Raw genomic sequence first — 27,142 nt, forward strand, 5'->3', positions numbered from 1 at the left:
TCTGGGATGACGCGCTGAATGACATGGTTTATGGAGAGCATTAAAGGCTCTCAGTCCCATTTAGTTGCGTTCAATGGCAGTGAGCAGACACATCCTGCACAGCGGAGTCTGATCCGGATGCTGTACGGCGTCCCCTCCGCACACCAGACCCATGTGAGCGGCTTCTATATCCTCTGTCACGGTCTCTCTTTCAGGATCATAGAGGAGGAAGTGATTGACCCCCCTCTCCTCGCCCCTAGACATCTGATGCCATCGGAGTTCTTTTCAAGATACATTTCTGCAGATCTGTCCAAGGCCTGGTTCTCTCGATAATCTATATTTATCATGTTTTATTTCCCCCACACTAAACTTTGGTCCGTCTTAGGATAAAAACGAATGTTTGCTCTCTCGTTTATTTCACAAGCACATCTGCTATTTTGATTTGTAGGTGTTTGAATGAGCTGTGCCGTCATGAGGGACCAGAGTGGGCAGTTCCATCACACTGCCACTCGACCACATGAATGGAGATCGAGGTCATTTAAGTTAAACAGTTATGAATGTGGGTGAATTGCCACCCACCTCTTGAGCTCTTCCTGGTGATTAAACAGAAAGATTCGGTAGGTATATACACTTCAAATCCCCTTTTCCTTGTCAGATTGATTGTCCTCGGAAATCTCTATTGCAGACAATTGGAAGTTTTGAGTCACTGGTCAGAACAAATGAAGTGTTTGCGGCTGTACGATAAAAATGTATTCTTTATTATAAAAAAGTATCAGTTAGCCTATCAGATTTCACCCTCATATTTATTTCAACAGGTACCAATAGACACCAACAATGTAATTCCTTATTCCAAGACTGAGGCCGTAACTGACTGGTGGATCTAAATGAACTCTCTGCAGTAGTTTTGGATCTGAATCTCATGGAATGAAAGCTCATTTTCATTTATTATGTGGCAGCTTTTAGTCAAAATGCCACGCAGTCATAGGGGTACATGAAAGGCCCCCATGTCTTTCAAGGCATTTATCTCTGATCTGCTCAGACAAACAGGGAAGTTGTTTTAGAAAAGCATACAATACAGGGCTCATGTTCCCATGTGAGTTGCTGCATCATCAAACATTCTCTGAGAGTTAAAAAATGGTGTGCACTATGGTTGCAGTAGATGCAACTACAACATTATTAAATGCACCAGTAAATAATAATAACACAACTGTATCAATGCAACACTTTTCTCTGTTTTGTGGGTCATAAATATAAAAACCCAAGTCTCAATCAACATATCCAGATGCGTGCGCAACATGAAGGCATAAGGATGTAAGACTAAAACAGTTTTTATGTAGATGAAATTAGAGACTTCAAGTGCTTTTTAATACATATTTAATTGTAGAGTGGTGAACAGGAACTGCTTCAGGGTTTTCTGGGGATGTGGTCATAAAAGACAACATGTACATATAGGTCAGACTGGACAGGAATTCGGACAGAGCTGTCACCAGGTGATGCCTGTTGGGGTAAAGAACAGTAATTAGGCTAAAACGGATTAATTAGATTGACAGGTTGGAAACTGCAAACCTTTTTATTTATTCAATAGTTATTGCTACTGTCAGATCAAATCTGTAGCAGAAGAAATTAGCCTGACATGTTCCGTAGTAGGTTTACATGTTAAACCACTGCCACATATTTTGCCACAAAGGTTTCCTATAGAGAAATAGGCTACAGGGAGGGTTTACTCAGGAAAAACATTAAGTATTTAATCAGTATTTCCACACAAAAACCTTTACAGACATTTCAACACTTACTTTATATGGAATAAAATGTCTTAGAGGGTAAAGATTGTGTTCAAACATCAGTCTGGGTGTGACTTTAAAATGTGGACTCTAAAGGATGTCTCCACCAAGAATAAATAAGATCTTAAGCCAGCTGTGATCCCTTATTAAAGGGTGACTGCGTTAAAAGATTTAAGTGGGCTGAGGTTTTCTTGGCTTTTACATTAATTCTTTACATTGACATTAAATTGTCTGGGCATTTAAATCACATTTTAATTTTCCCTTAAGGGTGAGCAAGGATAAATGTGGTAAACACCCCCTTCCTTCACAACAAATTAAGTTGAGCAAACAAAACGCATTAGCTGTTGATTTACTGTACAAGGGTTGGTTATCAAACTAAACCGCTAATTGCTACTTTGAAGGGATAACCAGCATATTTTCATCAAAGGGGGACAAAACCCAAACAACAAAGTTTTGGCTCATGTTTTTAATGGGTATATAAACTCTGTATATATCTTACACGGTGATAAAAATGAGCAAACAATAAACAAACAAACAAATCAAGGCCAGTGTTTAATTTGCCATGATTCTGCTGAAGGAATGCATCCACATGGGCAATGAGGTCATGCCTGGTGGGGGCCTGAGGTTGGATTCCGGGTGCACGAGTGGTTTCAGTGTCTGGGCTGCTTAGCCTCCCCTTGTTTTTTAATAGCTGGCCTGGTCGGGGTGTGCTCGACCACAGGCAATACTCGCCTCTGCCATCTCGCCCTCAACGAGGCAGCCTGGGCGAGTTTGTGTTCAAAGAGACTGGTCTGCAGCGTTGCCTCTTTTCCAAAATAGCATGCACTCATAGCCCCTGGGCACGAAGGCAAAAAAATAGCGGCACAGGTTCCAAGACTGCATTTGCGGCTCATTATAAGTCGCTCCTTCGGATATTTTGAGAAACTGGGACAAAAATGCTGCCCAGGTGCAGAAAGGATCTCTCGATTTTACATGGGGGATATTGGATAATATGGCACGTTATACAGTGCGTTTTAGTTTAGACTTTACAATGACTTTATCCTACACTGTAAAAATAAAAGGTGACTCAAATATCCTGTTGTGTACTCAAAGCACCTTAAACTGTATTTTGAGTGCTTTTTCTCATAATAAGGTTATTGGTGGAACCATCTATAAGCTTGGTGGTTCTTCCAAGAACTTCTTGAATGACCCCATATTCAGTTCTGAAGTTCTGGAGTCACCTTTTCACTACACTGAAGCCTCGAAGTGCTTTGCGGGTTTTTGAAGGAACTCAAATTCTAAAAAATGGTTCTTGTAAGACCTGTAAACATGCAAGTGGTTCCTGGAGAATCTCTCTTGTACAAGTCTGCATCTAGAGGAACACAAATAGTTCTGAATGAAATAGGGATTTTTATTGATCATTTTTATGTTTTATAAGAAAAATAATAGTCCAAAGTTTGGTTCTCGGCCCCTACCATTTGAACGCACATTTAAACATCATAATTAGAAAAGGCTAAGATAAACTGTGAAAATGTGCCTTGAAGCACCCAAGGTGGTTCCAGACCATTTTATTAAAAGGGTTCATCAGAGAACCGCCCTTTGTGAAACGGTGCCTTGAGTTTACAATGAGGGTTGCGCTGGTGTGGCGATGTGAAGAACCCAAAATGGTTCCTCAAAGAACCTTTTATTTTTGCAGTGTAGGCTCAATACTAGATTCTTTCGGTACTAGGTAATGATAAAAAATAATGTCAGAATATCTAATAAATATATAAAAGTCTTTAGTCTATAGGTCCTGATGAATTCTGTTAAAAGATTGATCAAAAACGAAATGCCTATAAAATAGTTCAAAGTGTTTATTTGTAAATAGTTGCCATCATTTATTCACCTCCATGCCAGTCAAAACTTGTACATGACTCCTTCATCTGTGGAGTACAAAAGAAGATATTTTGAATATTTGGCTTTGTGTCGACTCAATGGAAGTCAAGGGGTACCAACGTTCTTCAAACGTCGACCATACTGGTCTGGAATGACATGAGGGTGAGTAAATGATGAACGAAAATTAATATTTGGGTGAACTATCATTTTACAGATTGTGCAAAATTGACATAATCTGTAAAGTTCATGTATTTTGACCTGTGCCTCATCAATGCTGTTCATATCAAACAGGCTTACCTCCGGGTCAACATTCAATATTTTTCTGTCTTCTTTGTTTTCAAACAGCAAGCCACTTTGATTCTCTGTGATCACCTCATAGTTTAAACTGGTATTATATTTAGCCACCCGAGTTTTCCAGTTGTAGAAGCTGAAGAAAAGACATGAGTGTGAATAGTTATAGAGATATTAAAGTGTATGTCTTAAATAAATATGCTGACAGATATGACAAGTCTTTGTAAAAATCTTTTCAAAATGGGTGAAACAGGAAAACTCACACTCAAAAGTCACACTCAAAAGCACAAAGTGCAAAAGCAAAATAACATTTTTCAATTATCAAATAAAATAAACCAAATAGACAAAGCAACTTACAGTTGTCAAAGAAAACTACATCTCTCAAAAAATTAAAAGCCTTTAAAAATAAAGGTGCTTAAAAACTCACAGCAATGTCATAGAAGAACCATTTTTGATTACATGCACGAAGAACCATTCAGTCAAAGGAAGAACCTTTTTTGCCACAAAAACCTTTTGTGAAACAGAGATTCTTCTTATGGTAAAGGTTCTTTATGGAACAATTTAGACAAAAAAACACGAAGCATCTTTTAAGAAAGAGGCCAAATGACTTTTGTAGAAGAAACATTTGCTCATGAGAGTTTAATGTCACCTGACCAAAGAAAAATTTTGTTTACTTGGGAAAATCTAGACAAAATGTGATTTTATTGAAAAACTTTGAAGTTGACTGATTTTTCAATTTCAGTGTTTAATGTGCATGTTGGACTCAAGCTTCACTTACACATTACTGACTCTGAATGTGACTTATTTGAATGAATAGATGTCGTTCGCACATGATCTTTTGCAAAAGTTTTAAATAAGACATTCCACCCTAAAGAAAAAACCCTTTCTCACAGCTACAACCAAGACAAATCTCCACAAAAAATCCTGTCTGCACTGATCAGTGTTTGGATTGAGACCGAGCAGGCCACTAGAAATGGCAGAAAGAATAGATTTAAATGTAATTGATGCACTCGGTGACCAATAATGAAATACCTATTGGGGCTAGGAACAGCCTGTTTCAAAAAGCGACTGTCTGGCTAATGTTAGTGGTTTTTATCAAGCTGTTTGGAGACACAGACAACTCCAAATGTCACACTCTGAAGCAGCAAGGGCTGCTCAAATGGACCTCAACTATTCCCAAGCAGTAGTTTGTGGTCCAAGAACAAAGTTGGACTTCGGAGAGAGGCTCTTACTAAATGTGAGGGAGAGACGTATGGATGCAAGAGCTACATATTCTTTGGCATGATAACGCTTTGGATATCAGCCAGAGCTCTGTATGCTGCTGCTATTACTAAACAGTCCTGTAAACAACATCTGTAAAATGTTAATGATATTATAGATATTAAGAAAACATTAGGATATTCTTATTTGGCTCATGTCAAGCTAGGGAGGATTTGGTTCAGTAGCAATCCCTGGTGAAGTATAAAGACGGATATTCACATTACGCTTGGGAAAAGATCTTGAGAATGCTCTGATATGAAACTATTCAAGAACCATAACATTTAATTTAATAAACCACCAATAAAACGATCGACTACATTAGGGAATAGTAGTAAGCCTAAACTTCACACAGATTTTAACATATGTTTAAGGTTTATTAGTTAAAATGTCTTTAGGAACGTACCGGATCAGCTCTACCCTGCACATTTAGATATGCTCAGCAGGCCTCAAATGGCTGTAACATCTTGAAACAACCACAACTTATCATAATGTATTACACATGGTTTTGTGCATGAGAAAAAGAAAGAGCTGGAAAAAGACACCTCAAACTTCCTGTTAAGGTGACCAGAAACCATGGTGCTGGTCACCAAAGCAAATAAAATAGTGCCTGAAATGAAAAGGCTGTGCAAAAGATGTAAACAAAAAGTAATGGCCTGAACTAAACATTCTCACATTTTGCATCCCATGCAGGAAAAACCTTATTCCGTTACCTTTGGAGCAACTGCCTTTACAGTAAACATGGCAGACCCTCACAAAGAGCCACATTCTGTGAGGAAATACATTCATGCATGAAATCACAAGTTCTGTTTGCATGCTGGATCAAACCTAGGCTTCTTTTTTCTTTCCAGGGGATTTATAACAGACAGAATGTAAACTTTTCTAAAAGCAAGGATGCATATTCACTTCCTTCTTTTTGAAATAAGGTTTGACAGCATTTTCTGTGTCTATTTATACTGAAACGCCATATAGCAATTAGCATTTTTGGGTTGACCACTTTTATGCAATGGTGAACCGCTTACTTTTGGTCAAAGAAACAGGACAGATGTAAGATATTTTAACAGCGAACATGAAAAGATGGGCAGAAAAATGCTCCAGAGCTTTTAAAATTTCAAGTCCGAGGAAGACGGAGGACGGGCCGGGCTCTCTGAGCTCTCCCTAACCCACGAGCGAGGCAACATGTGTCAGTTGGACATGTTCACTGGCCCTTTTGGACCCCTATATTGTCCCTAAAGAGATGTCACACAGCAACATACAATGATCAATAGTCATAGTGCAGCTGGATGGCACCCCACCCACACTAACTAGCAAACGTGTGAAAAACCTGGGCTTTGTGGAAACAATTACCATGCTGTTAATAACACGTCTGTGTCTTTACCATTACACTACAACACTGACAGAGAAAAAGATGTTTGTGTACCCCAGTGCTCCATGGTTACCGTACTGAAGCCTAATGGAGTGTTTTAGGGGGAAATCCACCAGTTGTATGGATCAATGAGAAATAAAACAGCTTTCAGTGAATAGTCTGGTTTGTGACCTAGAATATGATTGAAAAGACAAATCTCAAAGCACATTCAAAGAAAGCAACAAATCATCTATAAAATACATTGCACATGCAAAAACACTCTTTGGCAACTAGAAAATAAAGTCATTCTCTCAACTCTTTTGAGCATCTTTCTTAATGCTCTCCACTGAGAAGAATGTGAGTGTCCTCAACTGGTGGCCATGACTTTTTTACTCTTTATTTTTGTGGTGAGGCCGTCAAAGTCTGTCAGCTGTGGTGTGGATTCATGCCTCTGTACGGGAAGAACACAGCATCTGCTCCATCTTAGTGGCAACCACAAGCACTGCCTGTTATTGTTCCCGTGAGAAGGATGGTGGAGGAAGAGAGAGAGAGAGCGAGAAAGAGAGAGAGAGAGAGAGAGAGAGAGAGAGAGAGAGAGAGAGAGAGAGACTAAAAGAAAGGAGGAGACGGTAATGCTTACTCTGTAGTATACTTCCTTCATTAAGAGCTAAGAGACATCCTGAGTGAAATCAGGTGTTGTGAAAGTTAAGATGAATATACAGACTAAAATGAAATGAGTGCCAAACACATCATATTATTTCAAGTTTTATATTAGACTCATTTAAATTATTGTAATTTACATGGAGGTGTTTATTTTAATGCATTATTATTATTCATATATTTTAAATTCAAAGCTCAAAGTTGGAACCTTTTTTGTTTTAAGTCGTAAATAAATCAGATTTGTTTGTGCTCACCCAGAAAAGGTAAAAGTGAATTTCACAAAATTTGAATGAAAAGTGTTTCCAGTAAAGTTGCATAAAGTAAGTATAATCCTCATATTGTTTAACTTGTCTTTTTTTTACTGATAAATGTCTCATTTCTCCACATGTAATTCATCCACATGTTTGTGTAGTGTAGGTTTAAGATAACATTTTGATGGCTATGATTTCTTAACCTGCTTTACAGACATTTACATTTACATTTACGCATTTGGCATGCGCTTTTATCCAAAGCGACTTCCATTGCATTTTACTATACATTTGTTACTAAGTATGTGCGATCCCTGGGATCGAACCCATGTCCTTGGCGCTGCTAACGTCATGCTCTAACCACTAAGCTACAGGAAGACATTTGATTCAAATTAAGATGTATTGCTGTATGAAAAAAAAACTTGGCTTCAGAATGTACATTCACATATTCTTTAATGTGTTGGCCAGAGCAGAAAGCAGACCTGTCTGCTCTTCCTATATTATGAGAAGTCGGTTTTGTTCCCATCATCATTTCATGCACACTTTTTCATACATCTTTCCGGTGTCTTTTCAAAGTCAGCTAATTTGTGCTTCTTTTTCAATGTTTTTACTGCTTGAATGCATATTAATATAAGCAAATTTGACCTTTAAGTAGTTCAGATCACATTTACTAGCAACTGGAAATCATGTTGCATGTCATAAGTAGGCTTACCTCAAGTCAGTTGGTCTTGGCAAAAGTCTTTTCTTTCCGCTGAAATATGGTTCAAAGTCTTCGGTTTTTAGTCGGTGGGAGTAGTCTATGTAGCCAGATATTTCCTGTCCATGAGAATTTCTGTCCCTTATGAAAATGATGGACTGCAAGAAAACACAAGGGGATAAACTGTATAAATATGATATCTGAAACATCTACACACAGAAGCGATATAAATCATTGCAATAGGTATAAATATGAGGTTTTGGTTGCAAATGCGCTGTTAAAAAAGTATGTGACATGAATCAGATTTTAAATCAGATTGTGGAAGAATTGTTAGAATTCACAAGTCATTTTCACAAGTCGAGCAGTTGTTTTGTCTGCATGGTAATGATAAAAGTATGATTTCCAACAACATCTGCTGTGAAGAGGATTTTTGTTTTGGCTCATCTGTTTACTTCTAAGAGACGGAAAGAGACAGAGTCATACTTTGCGGAATCTTCCTCTTTTGATAACATAGTCACTGATGTCACATTTGTATTTCTGTAAGATCACTGGCCATCTGTGGATTTTTCTTACATGTGCAGGATAAAAGTGAGATAACTGGCGCTGCAGACTTTAGATGCTTTAAAGAGATGCTATCGGGTTCACAGCTGGCCACGGGCTGATCCAGCTACCTTATCTGTGGCTTTTGAGCTCCCTCGTCAACCTTGAAAAGAAATCATCAATCGAGGGCCAGACATTACAATGGGTTGAGTAAAGCAGATCATCTTTCGATTGCAGAAGAGGAATCAAAACCCTCTATCCCACAGTCATACCATGCTGGAAAGCTTTCCATTCGCCCTCGTAAGTCGGCAGGCAAAGTGATAAAAAACAGGTCTGTGGAACTGCTGTCTGTTTCCATCAGTTTCCCGTAGTTTCACAGAACAGGTGTTGTCCTCTCAAGAAGTTTCCCCTGTTGCTGCTGGGCTGCCTCTTGTATCTGATGTCGAACCAGCCTCAAGAGCAAACATTATTTATGGACTGCTTTCCACAAATACGGTATATTTTTTTGTTCAAAAACCTTTAAAAAATAAACAAAATAGTATATGTGACCTTATATAAATATTTATTTGTACATTTATTTAGAAACTTGTACAGCAATTTTAGATGAATGTACACCTATTGAAAGATGAAGATGAAAGATGAAGTGAATTCATTTGCAAAAACAGATAACTCCATTTTTAAAGAAAGAAATTCAATAATCATGTTTCTTATTGTGTATTCCAATTACAGTAATATCAATCACTTTGCAGTTGGGTTGTTTTGATTAACTGATAAAAATACAGCTAACTAACACAATAAAAACATGATAAAATAATAAAAAACATGATAAAAAGTTCTGTTTTTACAAAAAACTCTCATTAAAATCTTCATTTAGCCCTAACTAAAGTAAGTAATTATTGTAAAAAAAACCTTCACGTATACTGTCTAAATAAACTTAGAATTTACAATTTTTTTTACAGATTTTCACATATTTTGACCTGTCAAAACCGTAAAATTACAGAAAAAGACTGCAAATTTAAATAAAAAAATGTTATTTTACAGAATGTTTTACACAGTGCACTATTTGCAGTATAAAACCAAATTATATATTTTTTCTAGTTATTGACAATGCTGGAAATGGTCAAGATTCACTTGGGGGACTTTAGTTGGGGACATATTATATATTTTTAAACTACAGATGCAGGTTTATGCCACTTGAAGGTTATATCATGGAAAAAGATGCAAATCCATGAACACCACGAATAACCCCACATTCCCCCTATTTCCAGCTCTGGTTATTGATCAACTGAAAAATAATTTTGTGATAATTTTGCTACCCTTAGCACAGTAAAAGAGTGAAATAGTTTATTGTGATGAATGCAGTCAATGCCAATTGTGTGTGCCCCCCTAAAAATATATACTGCACAAAGACTAAATAAAAGTAATAATCTGATTCTCCGTCTCTTCTGATGTTCATTTTAAAAACCAAAATCAGCTCAAAATCAACCAAAAGATAAAACCATAACATCTGAAAAGTTTAGACAGGCAGTGTCAAAAGACTTGCATAACACAATCGAATAGGTACATGAATGTAACAAAAAAAAATGTCTGAATGGCACAGGTCTGCATGGCTGATGAGGGTGTTTCCTCTGGTAGGATTTCCCATTGACGCATGCATTTCATGGGTCCGACGTGTGCGTTAGGGCGTTACAGTGGCATTCTCTGAGATGGATAACACTTATAGAGGAAAGCAGGGCCTCTCTGGCCTGCATGGGAACAATCCTGCACTGTCAGGGAGCCTTGCAGGTGTCTAAGGGTGTCAGCTGGTCTCTGTTTATTATTGGTGGGCCGTGCTTTAGGAGGAATCCCAGGCCATCACTAACAACTGTGTAAATTTGTCGGGGTAATGAAAACATGACCTGGATGAGAGGAATGCTTGAGGTCGGAGTACTTTTTTTTGGCAAGCTTACCCTTGTCCCTCTTTAGGTGTTCCTTGAGGGGGGAGGTGAGATAGGGGGTTGCTTATTTGACTTGGAAGTGACTTCATATGGTGAGGCTTGTGTAATAGATGCGGTGGTGAGTCCAGATGTGCTGAGGTGTTCTGCTTCTGTTGGGATTGTCCAGATCTGTATTTGGCCTTTAGAAAACTCACTAACTAAGAGGCCTGAAAGTGTTCTTCAGGGTCACAGAACTTCAAACAAACGGTCTTTGGACTGGCACCATGACGCACATCTTTCTCCCCTTTTTTAGTAAGAAAGAAGCTTACATATAAAAAGCTTTACCTCAAATTTTTATTCCAAATTGCTTTTCTTTTAAATCTAGAAAGACTTTTATTTTTAAGGGTTGTAGTCAGTTGCCCTCACACAGGTGTCCTAGCAAAGCACACACAGGTGTAGTTTATCACATTAACTATGGACATTATCATTGTTTTTTTGTGATATTTTAATTGGTTTAATTTAAAATCTAATAAATCAACAAAATAAATTCACTTGGTTGGATGCAATTTCTTATAAACAAATTCACTTGGTTTGATATTTAGTTATAGTTCATATAATACAGTTTAATTTAGTTCATATAATGACAAATAGGCTAATAATAATAAGAATGATACAAATTGGTCTATAGGGATGATGCCATAGCTTCTTTCTGAAAATGTATTTGGATAACAGAACACATGTAAATATGTATGTGTGATGTATGTTAAAACCCTCACAGTCTGTGGCCATTATCTCAACACTGACACAACCGCAGGCTCACTACAGCAAATGTATCAAATCTGGCAGACAAAACGTAAAAATGTTTTTAATGTTTTTGACAGACTTGAGTTTCTGTGAAAATACATGCAATCCGATTAAAAATAATCAAAAGATGCTGCTTCCCTGTTCTCATAATCACAGGGTGTGTCAAAAGACAGATGTCCTGGCACATGGAACAAAAATGTACGACTTAACCATACAGCAAGGCTGGTTGCTCGCTTTGGCAGCTGGACATTCAAATCTGGATTTACTTGAGAATTTCTGAGCTCTGAAAGATCACATGACTTTTAAAAATAGTTTGAAATATATTCAAGAGAATAATTTGAGACAAAGAAAGAAAAGAAAGTAATCAAGACCTGTTACCGTGGGAGAGCAAATTCAAAGCAGGTGGTGGTGGAACTATGACAGGAGTTTTGGGAAATACAGAAATAGGGTTGTGTCGAGCTGAGAGAAAAAAAAGAATGTACTTCAAAAATGCCTAAAAAATAGAAAAGCAGGAAAGGAAAAAATAAGACTGTTTATAAGGGAGATGGGATTTAAGCAAATGTTTACTCATGTGCTCGGTTTTTCCAATCATAAACATAGGCCTTGGGTGTTTGTGCAAGAAAATAAACAGAGCTCGAGCAGGTGTCCTCTGAGCCATCCACCAAACACTCAGAAGTGAGCTGGTGTTCCAATTTGAGGGTCTTGGAGATGGGGCTTGACAACTGTGAACACCGTGCCAAGACTGCAGGAAGTGAAGCATTCAAAAAGCTAAGTAGAAAGGTTGTCTTGGACTAAACAGGTGGCTTACACTTGTATTAAGTGAAACTTAATTTTATCTTCTGATATAGGCTACTGAAGTATGAGTAAATTATGAGTTGATATTCATTTTTGGGCAACCTGTTCCTTTAAGAATCTGGGGCCGGATTCACGAAACTGTTCTTAAGACAAAATATAAGATTGTTCTTAAGATAAATTATAGGAAGTTCGTAAGATTTTTTGTAAGTGCGATTCTCAAACATTTCTTAAAATGTTCTCAAATATTTTCTTAAGAACATCTTAATTTTTGTCGTAAGAATAAAATAACATGATTACACTCGCTTGCTCGTGTGGTAACTGCATATGTTTATCTATACAATAAATGTTATGTGTGTAACAAGCACATCGCATTCTTGTATAGCCATTTACGATCGCATGTTAGCTAATATGTTAGCAAGCGTTAAAAAATATACTTATTATAATACTTTTTGTGTTTTACTACGGCTTAATACTTGTGACCCTCTCTGTTTCGAGTCACTTTGTCCCAGAATAATGTAAAAAGCACTCCGTGTTTAATAATGAAAGCTAAAGTGAGGGAGCTAGACCTTATCATTATTATATCAAAATAAATATTCCTTAATGGCAAGTAAACGTCAAAATTATGATTCTGGCTCAAAACAATACACGTCACGTGAAACAACCAAATATACTGTATGTATTAAACATCTTACCTTTTGAGATTTAAGACAACCGTGAGGCTGTTGTAATTTTAAGGTGATATTTAAGACCGCTTTTGCTTCGAGAATTTGGATTCTTTCCTAAGATCAATCTTGAGAACATTTTTAAGAACTGTCTTAAGAAGGTTTTTTTTTCGGGAATACGTAACATTCATAACTTTTTTCTTAAATTAGAATGTAAGAAAAAACATGGCAGTTAAGAAGAATTTTCTTCTTAAGAATGTTTTGTGAATCCGGCCCCTGCTCTACTAAACCACATCACAATAGTAAATGTTGACCCAGTGATTCTGAGTGTTATTAAGTGCAAAAATTCTTTTCTGTTATCATTTTCATTTGGAAAAAGTCTCAAGCAGGATTGTTTTTGATACAGCAATTGACAATTTGGGGAGCAACAAAATGCCAAAAGTTCTATACTGTGTGAGTATCAGTATGAGGTCTCAATGTATAGATTGCAGCAGTATACAATACAACACACCTGGTTACAAGATAACACATAACAACACTCTATCACAATATTTAAACAAATCCAATGATTAATTTGATTTTACAGCCGCAGAAAAATTCAAGAGACCATGTTCATTTAATCAGCATTTCTAAATGTATTTTTTTCCATTCAAGTCCAGTGTCTGCCTCAGGAGTGACATAATGTCATCCAACAGCAGGGTGACAATGGAAAAAATCACATAAATTTTTTTTCTACGTTTCCTAAACACATGTACAAATATTATTGTTGTATTGCTTAAAAGTAAATATGAACTTGTTTTATTTGCAGTATTTGAGGTCTGAAAAAATACAGAGCATCTTTTCTGTTATTTTGACCTGTTTCTCCAGTTTTCCTTTTCTGCAAATAAATGCAAAAAGAAACAATAATTTTATTTGAAATTTGGGAGAAATGTTGTTAGTAGTTCACAGAATGAAACAAAAATGATCGTTTTACCTAAACACATACCTATAAATAAAAATGGTCTCTTAATTTTTTTACGCGGCTGTATTTCATCTAAAATAATAATATGCGAAAACAAACATATTTTGCAGGATGCACGTGGCTGTGTAACAGGTGGACAATGTTTTAAATTGAGCAAGTTCAGAGGTCTGTAAAGCAGCGTATCCACTGTGAAAGGAAAAGTGTCCTAAATTAAGGACACACATACGTTATGTTGAGAATTACAGCTTCAAAAACTGAGCACTTGGGGTCAACAAAAGTGGCAGCACACAAATCACTTGAGTTTAAGTCTCTTTTGAGATTTTCTACACCATTGTGACTACACACAGACAGCTTCCCCAGCAGTGCTACTTCTGCAACCTTTTCCACATTCTTTTGGCTTCCAAGTCACTTTTGGGAAAATGTAAGTTTATCTGAAACATGTGCAGAGCTGTATGGCCCTCAGGGACGTTAGAGACTTCCATATTTGTGAATCTGGCTCGACCTGATTTCGCCAAGTGGTTGATGTCCTCAGGGCAACATTTTTATAAATAAATCCTAAACCCACACCAAACCCCAACCCTAACCATAACTTACCCCTAAAATCAGAGGGAAATGAAAAAGTGAAAAACAATGGTCTAGAAGCACCTAATCCTTGTTGGAAGATTAAACTTCAAATAAACTGTAAACTTATTTCTGAAATCTGATTGGTTGATTTAAATGTTGTCCCAGGGTCAAAATGATTTTGTTCTAAGGACATCAATCACTTGGCAAAATCAGGATAGCCGTGAATCTGTGAGAAACCTTTCCAAAAACTTACAGTACATTTATGGATTAAGTGCTCATCAATTTTATCAGACACTTTAGTTTTCCTAAGTCAACATTTTATGCTTCTTACACTTGTTGGGTAGTATAAATCGCAGACGTGAAAATTTACTTTTTTGAGAGGAAGGCCATGTGCACATTGTCACACAATGGGAACATAGTTGTTGTTTCTTGTTCATTTAAATAAATTAAAACAAGCTAATGCAACACAATTCTGCAGGATTGTTGCAACTTAATTTTAATGCGTATGATAAAATCAAGGTTGTAAAATTAAATACATAGTGTAACTATAAATGCATTCTCACACGATTCAGTGCAATAGTTGCATGATTTGTGTGCTGTTCCTGATCTTTGATTTTGAAGAAACTATACATTACATTTTTCAGTTTGCTTTGTGCATTAAATCACAAAAGTTCCCCGATTATAACAGCCTGCTTTGCAAAGGTACTGAAAATCTGCCAGAATCAGGCAGCTTTCTTGTGTGAACCTGGAATATCTTCTTTGCACACTAATGTAGAATTCTCTTTTGGCTAGAGAGGAAAACAATATTGTTTGTAAAGCCTGTCTTTGTTACTGAAGGCCACCACCTGCAAAAGCGCATGAAGCAAAGCAAAGTGGAGGTGAACCAGAGGTGACTGATTGCATGCAAAAATGCTAAACCTCAAACACTGACAACGGAATGCTTATATACACTACATGGCAAAACCAGAATTTTTAAAAAACTGGATTTCATGAACCAAACATTCAATAGTTTACTTAATTAGCAAATAACCAATCACTCTTCTACACCTACCTAATATAAATACAGCAAGACTTGAGGTAACCATTTAACACTTTATAGGTAATTTATAAGAGAATAACTAACAAGGAATAACATTTTTTGTCGATTAATCAGATGTGACGGCAGAGAATGTTGCTTTCATGGGAAGAAACGTTCTCCATATTTATTCTTCCAAAATGGAAACTTACACACAACGTGTCATTGCTGGTTCAGGTGTGTATGTCCAGCTGTAGCGCTGGGATTTATCAAGTGGCTTTTATCAAGATTATGTTGGATTATAACCTCCCTCTTCAGTTTTTAGAGGATGACGCTGAATTCTAAGATTCTAAGTATTTCAGTGTTTTGTGTGTTGGAGTTAACAGATCTTTATTGAACGTTCTTAACAATTCATTTCTGTTAAACCGCAGCTGAGTTTGAAGATCAGTATAAATCTTTTGTCTTGGACATCTGCAGGGCAGTTGCTATGGTTTTAACCTAGTACCATATTACAAGGTTTCCACTACTGTTGGATCAAAGAACTCATGGAAATTCGGATGCAACTGACCTCAAGATTTCTATGAATGGAGTGGAATGATAAATGAGTCAGGTTAGTAAATCGTAATGTTTTTAAAACCACACACAGTGGCCATCTGTTCTCCGCCTATGTAGCAGGACATTTAGTGTAAAAATCAACCTTCAGTCGGACATAAAAGGTGGCCACAATCAACCACGTTTTGGAATGCACTCCCTTCCTGTTGTTTACAAAAATGTGTTAAATCAAGAGCAGAGAAAAACAATGTGAAAAAAATATATTTTCCCCTTAGTTCAGTATTTAATTTGTAAAGTTGAAACTGTTTATTTATATATGATAGAGAGAGAGATGAACGGAGAATGGCTTTTTGTAAAATAACAGTAGGCGGTGAAATGTGACCCTGGACCATAAACCTGATGTTGAGATTTATACATCATCTGAAAGCTGAATAGATAAGCTTTCCATTGATGTTTGGTTTGTTAGGATGGGACAATGTTTGGTGGAGATACAACTATTTGATAATCTGGAATCTGAGGGTGCAAAAAAATCGAAATCTTGAGAAAATCACCTTTAAAGTTGTCCATCAGAGGCGCTGTAGCAGGGCGTTGCTAAAAAGAAACAGGTTTGTTGTAATGCTCTCTATTGGCTTACCGCTGAAATGATCTCGTGTAGAGTAGATGAACCCGAAAGAGGAGATTCTAAGCGATACCAACTTAAGTGGGTAATTCCTAAAGAGCGGGCAGCAGCGAGTGAAGTTTGTAAGCGCATTTCCGGCCATTTTTGTCTACAATTTTGCTGCATCCACCCACAAAAATAAAGTTTTGATATACTTACGGTAAAAAATATTTTCATGGAACATGATCTTTGCTTAATATCCTATTGATTTTTGGCATAAAAGAAAAATCGATAATTTTGACCCACACAAGGTAGCTATTGCTACAAATATACCCGTGTGACTCGTGACTGATTTTGTGGTCCAGGGTCACAAATGCTATAACAGCCAGACAGCTGAATATACCGTTTGCTGAAACTGACAGTAACTTGTCATGAGATGATTTCAGCATTCAGCAACACTCTATCTATATATTTTAAAGATTTATATGAAGCTGGAACATATCCAAGATGCAAGTCTCACTGTGTAATTCATTTGTCAAACGCTGCTACAAAATAATGTAGCTTACAAGGCTCAGTGTCTTCATGGGGGCAACCGTCAATCACCACCGGTCAATGGTCATTAATTTCATAATTTCATAATTTCATAACTTGCTCAGCCTACGTCGTCTTTAACAATACAAGCGACACATTTAATATACTTCACAGTGTGTCTTTTCTGGGCCTCATTCTTCAAAAGAAACTGCAGGCCAGGATAGACTAAGGTTTAAGGCATCGCAATCATAGTAATTACACAGTGCCTCTGGCCCAACCAAACTTATCCTCCTGTAATTAGGAGGGCCAGTCTCAAATGCATCGTGATAACATTCCTGCTTTGTGAACGCTAGAATTCTGTCGTCTGGCTGGTCTTCTCTGCTGCCCTGCAGACGATTGAAAAAGTATTCTCGACTCCGTTGGAATGATGCTGAGGGCTTATTTCAGTGCATTGGCTGAATCCTGGTGGTTTTGCATGTTGTTGTTGGTCACAATAGTAAACACTAAGGAGAGGGACAGACTGATAGACTATCAGAAGAATCAAGTCGCTCAAACATTCTTCTGGTTCATCACAAAATAGTCTGGAAAAAAAACCCTCATATCTCAGCTCAAGACAGTTCTCTGACACTTTGACCAGAGGGATGTGTGATTATGAAATGCCACAGGAGGTGTTAAAAAAGCCTGCACAGGTGCAGGCTGATTTTATTCTAGTAGAGGAAGAGAAAGGAGAAATAGAATGAAGGGTAGCAGGGTGTTGTCTTGCTCTGCCTCTGTAAGAACACACACAAAAACCCTAGAGAAGCAATTATTTCTCATTCTTTTTCTTGGAAAATGCTTCGTTTCAGCCTTTCGCTACAGCGCTGTGTAAAGGGTTTAACATAGTCCTCTAATTCCCACATTTTAACAGGCTGCTGGAGAACACCCACTGGAGCATTTGTGTAGATTCTACGAGATACTTGGCTTTAACTAAGTTTAAGGGAAAAAGGTCAAGAAAGGAAAATAATAGCTTTAAAAAACATTATTTTATACTTCATTTTTGAATGTATTTTGATGAACAGAGTGTCAATTCATGCGGATGGCTTAAATAATATTATTTTAATTTTAATGTAACCCTTAAAAATACATTATAGGTAAGTTTTAGTAACAAGGTGTCCTTGTTAACTTAATTACTGTCCTGCTTAATCGTGCATAACTGTATGCCCACATTCGCCAAGTGTCATTTTTGTGGTCGTCGAGCTGGTTTGAAAAGCCACACGCAAGTTTATCCAACATGGGTAAACTCATCTTTGATGTTCTTGACCGTAAATGACACAATAGTGATGAAATGGGGTTGGGTGTTGTGATATTTACTGTACTGTTGGAGGTTAAGGAATGCTTTTCATCTGCCCATTTGGGCCTGAGGGATTCATTTGGGGAATGTCAGGGAATGTATTCAGAGTGGTCAAGTAATTTGGCTGTGAACAAAGATTATTACAAGCTATGGCATGGTGTAAACCCTGTGTGATTATGGTGATCGCAGACTATGGCCAGAGGGAGAGTGTATGGAAATCTTCAGGAAAATCATTTTTCAGTTGTCTGTGCTGTGCTGGGGTATAAGCAGTATATAATTAAATAGATAGATAGAAAAAAGAAAAAAGAGAGAAAGAAAAAAATATTTAAAAACAAATGATGCATGACTTCAAAGCGCTGGGTGGAGTGCAATGTGTAATTTCCTCTCTAAAATGTTTATATCTCTCTGATCTCAACAAGTTGTGGAAAAAATAACATATACTCCTCTTATGTCAAGGACCATTACCTATTATGTCAAAATGTCTTGATAAGACAAAGATCTGATAAGAGATAAAAACTAAACAAAACAAAACAAAAAAATGTCTGTAATAATATCTAAAATATGTCACCTCTTGTCTCTTTATTATCAACACTTCCTTTGAAAACTTCAAAGTGATGAAACAAATTTAGGCAATTCCATACAAATGTCAACAGTAAGATGGAAAAAATCTAGTTTTTTTCCAAAGGTTTTCACCATACTGAGGTCAGTTGTCAATATTTGGTGGTTTAAATACCCATGTGAGGTGTCAAAGTTTTTATAGCTTTTTTGTGTTTTTAAAGCATAGTTCCCTTTCTGTCGGTCTCTCGACGTTGTGTCGAAACGACAGATGGGGTTCGTCTTGAGAACCTATCAACTTCTGATTGGTTTAGAAAAGGCCAATGAAATTGGCGAATGAAATTTGCATGCCGGACTCCGCCCCCGGATATCCGGGTATAAAGGGGAGACGGCGTGCTGCATTCATTCACCTTTTGTTCTTCGGAGCCTTCACACATGATCGACTTCGAGACTTCAAACTCTACGCTGAATTACTGCTGGAATCTTACGACGTGGTGCAGCGGACTGTCCCTTCCTGCAGCGACTTCCCCTGGGCGTCTCAGCAGTTCCAGAAGTGTTCGAGTTTTTTCTCTAAAAGAGCTAATTTCTCCAGCGTGGCATGTCCCGCTGTTCTCGTGGGTGCAACACACTCATCGAGGAGGGGGACGGACACAATGTCTGCCTCAAGTGTTGGGTTTCCAGCACGCTGGGGCAGCCTTTGTGGATACGTCCTGCCTGCACTGCGGGCGGATGACGATTCAAACGTTGCATTCACGGGTGGCTGTGTTCCCTCGGGACTCAGCCACCACCTTGTCTGCTTCCTGTTCCGTGACAGCAGTGGCTACGGCCCTGCCGTCCGCTATGGCGAGCAGCGAGGGTGATATGAGGATTATTGTGAGCGTTAATCCATCAGTCACTGGCTCGCGGACCGTTCACACCTCATCTCGCTCGTCTGACCATTCCCCAAGAGATGGTCCCACCGTCTTGTTCCTCAACCACGTATTCGGAAACGGTGCGTGATCATGATATGTCCCTTGCAGCATCGGAGGGTGACTTACTGGCATCTGACTCCGATTCCTCGGAGCTCCCTCCCTCGGGGGGTTGAGCCCAGGAAGAAGCGGACGTTGAAATGTCAGCCATGCTTTCCCGGGCTGCCGTGGGCATTGGGTTGCAGTGCATCGCACTGCCTCTCCCAACGCTCACGGCTGGATACATGGTACCTCGGGTTTGAGCGTGGCTCCAAGCCGCGTCTGCCCCCAGTGCCATGTTTCCCGGAAGTGCATGAGGAACTCCTGGAACGCCCCTTTTCAGCGTGTGCACGTCAAACTAGTTCCGTCGCCCTTTCTTCCGTCGATGGTGGGGCAGCTAGAGGATACGTCGATGTCCCCCAGGTGGAGTGTGCCATCGCGGTGCACTTGTGCCCGCAGACGGCGGCCACTTGGGGGGCTCGACCTACACTCCCGTCCAAAGCATGTAGGTTTTCGGCATCTCTGGTGTCGAGAGCTTACACTGCTGAGGGCCAAGCTGCCTCCTCTCTCCACGCTATGGCTATTGGCATTGAGGCCAAGGCATTGAGAGAGCCGCAGGCTGCAGGCCAAGGCATTGAGAGAGCTCCACGTGGGTAAAACCGACCCAGCGCTTATGCAGGAACTCCGCACCGCCACTGACCTCGCTCTACGGGCGACCAAGTTGACCACGAGGGCCCTGGGTCGGGCGATGTCCACACTTGTGGTCCAGGAGAGACACCTCTGGCTGAACCTTGCACAGATGAGTGATGCCGAGAAAGTCCGCTGTTCGGTGATACTGTCGAGTGGCAGTTCTCGACAGTAAAGAAGCAGACAGAGGCTATCAAGCATATCCTCCCCCGCCGCGACTTAGCCTCCCTTCGGCCTTTGAGATCCCGTGCACCGTCTGCTTCCCAGCAGCCCTGGTCCTCTTCGACGCCCTCCGGCTCCGGCACCCCCCACTCAGGCGGCCCCCGGAAGAAGATGTCGAAGAGGAGACCACCACCTTGTCAGCAGTCATGGCAGAAGCAGCCCTCATGGGAAGACCCCAGGGAGATCGAGAATACCATCGGGCCTGACCCCAGCCATTCCATCGCTGGTCGATCGATCCAGGACGGTTCCTGCTCCGTCCCAACAGCCCACTGCTTACAAAAAGAGTTTCCTCTCTCTCTGGATGTTAATCACAGCCGCTCTCACCCTCTACACAAAGGTGTTCGGCAACTCGACGTTGCGTCATGGCGAGACCCAATGTCGAGGATAATCAGCAGCCCTCAGCACTCTCAGTCGACGGTGCTTTGCGCTACATCATAGCCAGGCAGGTAAGTCAGCAGAGCCGATCTCCTCCCCGGGGGCTTCCCCGCGACGAGGGATCTCCACTGCCAGCCATCGAACCACTCCCCGGGAGGTCGATGAAGCAGATCGTACCCCTAGCCCCCCTGTCTTGGTCCCTGGGAGCCTGACAAGAGCTTCCCAAACCATCACGGTGGCTACGGGATACGATACGTCTCAGCTACACAATCCAACTTGCCAGACGCCCGCCCACGTTTCGGGGTTTCCTCTTAACCTCAGTCAGAGGCAAGGATGCTCCCGTGCTTCGGGCTGAGGTCGCCACCCCTCTGGCGAAGGAAGCGATTGTGCTCGTCCCTCTAGCCGAGATGTTCAACGGGTTTTACAGCCCGTACTTCATAGTCCCCAAAAAGCTAGATCTGCGTAACCTGAACAGGCACCTACTCAAGCTGCCGTTCTGCTCATGCAGAAGCGCATCCTGGCGTCTATCAAAGGTCAAGATTGGTTCATGGCTCAGGGAGAGAGGTGTGCGGGTACTAAACTATCTCGATGACTGGCTCATCTTGGCACACTCGCGAGATCTGTTGTGTACACACAGGGACCTAGTGCTCCGGCACCTAGATCGATTAGGACTACAGATCAACCCAGAAAAGAGCAAGCTCTCCCCTGTGCAGAGCATCCTCTTTCTCGGTATGGAACTCAACTCTGTCTCCATGAACAGAGTCGAGTTCCCTGGAGAGCGTGGCACACAGGCAGCAGGCATATGGTTAACACGCCTCTTTGCCGATGCACCCTAACCCCATGGTCTTCAATGACCTTTCTACAGACAGGGGTCCCTCTCGGGCAGGTTTCAAGGCGCATCTTGGTAGGACAGATGCCTCCCTGTAGGGTTGGGGTGCCGTGTGCAACGGGCACGCAGTGTCGGGGCGATGGATGGGCCCCCACCTGCGCTGGCATATCAACTGTCTAGAGTTGTTAGCTGTGCTACTTGCACTGAAGAGGCTACAACCTCTCGTGCAGGACAAGCATGTGCTGATCCAGTCGGACAGCACAACTGCCGTAGCTTATATATCAACCACCAGGGTGGCATTCGCTCACGGCAGTTAACACGACTTGCCCGACATCTCCTCCTGTGGAGTCAGCAGGTGATCCGCTCCCTGTGAGCCACACATATCCCAGGCGACCTGAACCAGACAGCCTACTTGCTCTCTCGTCAGTTGACGCCTCGCGGAGAGTGGCGACTCCACCCCCGCTCATTTCGGTGGAGTACAGGCAGGCTCAGGTAGACCTGTTCGCCTCCCTGGACACCACCTATTGCCCGCTATGGTACTCCCTGTCCAGGCCCCCCTCGGCATGGATGCTGTAGCGCACAGCTGGCCGCGGGACAAGCGGAAGTACTCCTCCCCCCAGTGAGCTTCATTGCACAGGTCCTGTGTAAGGTCAGGGAAGAGGAGCATCAAGTGCTACTAGTTGTGCTGTACTGGCCCAACTGGACTTGGTTCTCGGAGCTAATGTTCTTGACGACACCTTCCCCCTGGCCGATTCCCCTGACGAAGGACCTGCTTTCCCAGGGGAAGGGCACGTTATGGCATCCCAGGCCAGACATCTAGGAACCTCCATGTCTGGCCCCTGGACGGGACAAGGAGATCCTGAGTGGCCTACCCCCTGCGGTGGTTGAGACCATCACTCAGGCTAGGGCCACAGCCACTAGGTGGCTATATGCCTATAAGTGGCGCCTCTTCTCGTCCTGGTGCTCTTCTCGAAGAGAAGACCCGTGGAGTTGCTCGATCGGGAACGTGCTATGCCCAACACCTTCGCGATTTTCTACAGCCTCCGCATAAAACCGGTGTCAGCTCGAGTCTTGCAGGGCATCAGGTAAGACCGGCTGCCGGTAGGGCGTACTCCTGCAAAAGCACCTTCCCCCCTCTTAGGTGTGTCAGCGTACTATTTTCGCCTCCCTTCTTCCCCCACTGGGTGAAGAACAGGCATTCCATCCATCACTAAGCACCTCCTGCAGGCGGGCTGGGCAGAGCAGCCCTGCCCCCTTAGGCCGGGTACCAGCTGAGTTATCTACGCATAGCTCTAACCGGACCTAGTGCTTCAGACGTAGTAACCCCCCAGCAGGGCGGTTCCGTCTGATGTATCCTCATGATTGGTTCCCACCTTGGCAACCCATGACCTTCCCTAGGTTGACCTCCACCTTGCGGTAAACTCCTTCAGTCCACACATTCCTCCCATGAGTTCTCCCCTAAACGGCGAGACCATGTTGGTATCTCCACTAAACTCCTCCCTACGGTAGGAAGTGGTCTCTGTAGTGCGTCCCCCATTTGAGGAAGTAGCGCATACCCAGTGGCCTTACGGTACCGGGCGGCTTCTCGCTGTTAGAGAAACAAGGCCGCCGCCTGTGAGGGCCGAAGGCAGGGGCTTCCCACCTTTTCAAAAAGCTCTGGGACCCCCTACCTATCCACTGGTAGGTTACAATTTTGCTGTAGCTCTCACGTCTGACACACCCAGGCCAGTCACCGTTGCTTCGCTAGAGATTGTGACAAGGCACAGCGCCGTGGCGTTTTCCATAGGAACCCCATCTGTCGGTTCGACATGACTTCGAGAGACCGACAGAAAGGGAACGTCTTGGTTACGGATGTAACCTCAGTTCCCTGATGGAGGGAACGAGACATTGTGTCCTTCATGCCACAACACGTGCTGCCCACTGCAGCAGTCGAGAGAGGTCTCAGGCTCCTCAGCCCAAAGGTGAATGAATGCAGCACGCCGTCTCCCCTTTATACCCAGATATCCGGGGTGGAGTCCGGCATGCAAATTTCATTCGCCAATTTCATTGGCCTTTCTAAACTAGTCAGAAGTTGATAGGTTCTCAAGACGAACCCCATCTGTCGGTTCGACACAACGTCTCGTTCCCTCCATCAGGGAACTGAGGTTACATCCGTAACCAAGACGTTTTCCATAGTCAGGTCAGTGAATTGTCACATCCATAACGGTCCATATGGATTAAAATACAGCAACTATTTTATGAGCCATCCCTTTTTCATAATGATTTATTTTGGTTTGTACATTTTCATACACAGAAATCCTATTTTAAAAATTGTGCATCCTATTTTGTAACACCCATAACATAATTTTTTCCCTTATTTAAAACCATGCACAGACTGATATTGCTCTGATGTCTGGACTCTATCATCTGGGTTTAATATCAATATACCGGCAATAAATCCATTCTCTGAGAATTTATATTTCAGGATTTGACTCAAAATGTCACATCCATAATGCTGGAATTGCCCATTTCGATTTATTATTGTAAATCATGTAAATCATCTTTCTGTACTAGTCCAACTGGCGTAATATCTAGTAACTGTATCTGCATAACTGCTTTTCGTCCTTCTTTTGTTCCCATTACCTTGTTTATTAGCAATTTATTTAAACGAACAGTTATCCCAAAAGATGAAAATTCTGTCATCAGAGATCTCATTCCCCATTGACTCCCATAGTATTTTTCCCTACTATGGCAGTAAATGAGGGAAGAGATCTTTTAGATTACTGACATTCTTCCAAATATCTTCCTTTGTGTTCAGCAGAACAGAAATTTATACGGGTTTGAAACAATCTTAGGGTGAGTTAATGATGACAGAATCTTCATTTTTGGTTGAACTGTCCCTTTAAACAGATTTTTGTCCAACACAACTTGTTTATTCTTTGTTCTGTTCCTCTTAGCCTTTGGTTCTAAGAATTCCTGTTAAATCCTCAAATATACTGATCTCACACTTCACCTGAATTCACATGAATTTCTAATTATTAGATGCTACTTTCTTTGGAATGTTTCTGCAGCCCCCTTTCCACCATATACAAAATGAAAAATCTTTCTGAATTTCTGACCTCATTATAGATTTATTTCAATTGTTTTTCTTAAACTACAAATCCAACAGTTTAAACCTGACATGAACGTAATGTTACCTCAAGGATGTTTTACTTTGTCATACAGACAATGTTTGTTTTTAGAATTTGCGATTAGTCAGATCAGACTCTTCTTCTCAGTAGAAGTTTCTTAAGACTTGTTGATGTCCAAGTGAAGTGGTTCCTGTTACCCTGTATAATTTTTCCTGTAAATAACGTAAATTGCATTTCAAAATAAAGATAACAAATCACCCTCAAACAAGCAGACTGTACCAACTGCTGCGGTAGGGAAAGAAAAGAAATATCCATTGAAAGTGCTTGGGAATGAATGTAGCAAAAGCATTTAGAAAGCATGACTTTATCACACTCTAAAATTAGATTTTCTTCAGTGTGTTTGCTGCCCGTCTGTAAAGGCCTTTATGGTTTGTCATAAAGCTAAAACGCATTCAGTTAAGCATGGGGTTACTATCACTGGACTGCATGTGGTTACGGGAGCTATTTATATTTACTTGGTGTGACAGAGCAAGTGGCATGACAGTGTGAATGCTGGCAGGGCGGCTCTTGATGACTAATGGCCATATCTACTTGTGTGGCATAATATGCACACAAACACGCTGTTCAAACACATGCTCTGAAAGACTTGTTTGCATGTATTTAACAGTAGTCTTACTACTGCATACAACTTGTGTGTGCTTTCATATCAGTGAAAGAGCAGAATAGATAAGCTTTCTTAAAGAACAAATATATACACAATGGACATGCTGCCTACCCCACAGCTATGAAAACAAGTAGTAATAGCTACACATTTGTCACTTCATAAATGTGTTAATGTTTGTTCAGAGTGAGTCATTAACTTGACAGACGCTTTTATTCCAAAACAACTAACAGTGTATTTAGGTTTAACATTAGATATAAAACTGAAAACGCTTTTTATATTAATAAAAAACAAAAAATGTGATAACATAATTTTTGAGATTTTACAAAAAATGAAATTTTAACAAGTACAGTATAAGGCAGGTAAAGTCCTTAAGAGCTAAAAAGAGGCTATACAGACAATCATTTTTGCATCAACATACAACACTTTTCTAAAATAAGCAGACAGTAATTTGATCAATTATCTAACATGCAACATCTAACTCTTAAACCATCAGCAAGTGACTCGCAGAAAATAAAATAAAACGTATTTGTCTGCATAAGTGTTTGCAAATGTGGTACTGTTTTATTGGAGGCTAAATACAGATAATAATTTCAGCGGTCAAAAACAATTTAACAAATGAAAGACTTGTTACAGATTGATTCTTAGCTTTGTAATTAAAGGTTAGGAAGACGAAAATAAACAGGAGTGAGACAAGGTTATGATTAGACCTTTGAAAAGCATGATAGGCTTAAGAAGGAAGACAAGTTTGCCCTATATTTAAGACTGAATCCATGACTTCATTCCGCTTGGCTTGTTTCTCATTTGCATTTGCGCATTTGGCAGACACTTCTATCCAAAGCGACTTACATTGCATTATACTATACATTGTATCTGAGTATGTGCAATCCCCTGGGATCGAACCCATGACCTTAGCGTTGCTAGCGCCATGCTCTAACCACTGAGCTACAGGAAAGCTCAGAGAACTTCTCAGAGTGGAAATCACTTAATTTAAACATAAATAAATACTTTACCAATGATAGTGAGCCATCTGGCAGAATGAGCTTACTGTAGTACACAGATATTGAAGATATAAACGCATGAATATCTTGATAGGCCGTAAACCAGGCTAAACCTCAACAACCACAACCGAGTTTTACCACCACCACCACCACCCACTGAAAAGACAAACTATAAAGTGTAAAGCTTCAACTCAGCTGTACTACTAATAACTACTTTTTATACATATTTTAAACATATTTCCTGAATTCTGCATTTTTGCAGTATGTAAAAAATTTCAATTCACTTGATGTAGAGAGACGAAGCCTACTGAATCACACTTTAACATTGTACAAGGTTCAGTTTGTTCACAGTTATATCAACAATATATCAATACA

At 40.4% G+C, this 27,142-nt stretch overlaps 1 protein-coding gene across 3 annotated transcripts in view; it reads right to left on the minus strand.

The window, feature by feature from the left end:
• Positions 1-1,345: 1,345 nt before the first annotated feature.
• The window catches only part of cfap299 (cilia and flagella associated protein 299), a 75,328-nt gene continuing 49,531 nt past the window's right edge, over positions 1,346-27,142 (minus strand). For 2 of the 3 annotated variants that reach the window (XM_057363442.1, XM_057363451.1), the window contains 3 exons: positions 8,128-8,270; positions 3,912-4,041; positions 1,346-1,476 (listed from right to left, as the gene is read on the minus strand). In XM_057363442.1, coding sequence (XP_057219425.1) covers positions 1,384-1,476; positions 3,912-4,041; positions 8,128-8,270 — 366 coding nt within the window. In that variant the 3' untranslated portion in view covers positions 1,346-1,383. Of the gene's footprint in view, positions 1,477-3,911; positions 4,042-5,875; positions 5,932-8,127; positions 8,271-27,142 lie in introns of all 3 variants that reach the window. The other variant, XR_008965161.1, reaches the window with a different exon arrangement.

Source organism: Triplophysa rosa, linkage group LG2 (genome assembly GCF_024868665.1).
Source record: "Triplophysa rosa linkage group LG2, Trosa_1v2, whole genome shotgun sequence".
Taxonomy (NCBI): domain Eukaryota; kingdom Metazoa; phylum Chordata; class Actinopteri; order Cypriniformes; family Nemacheilidae; genus Triplophysa; species Triplophysa rosa.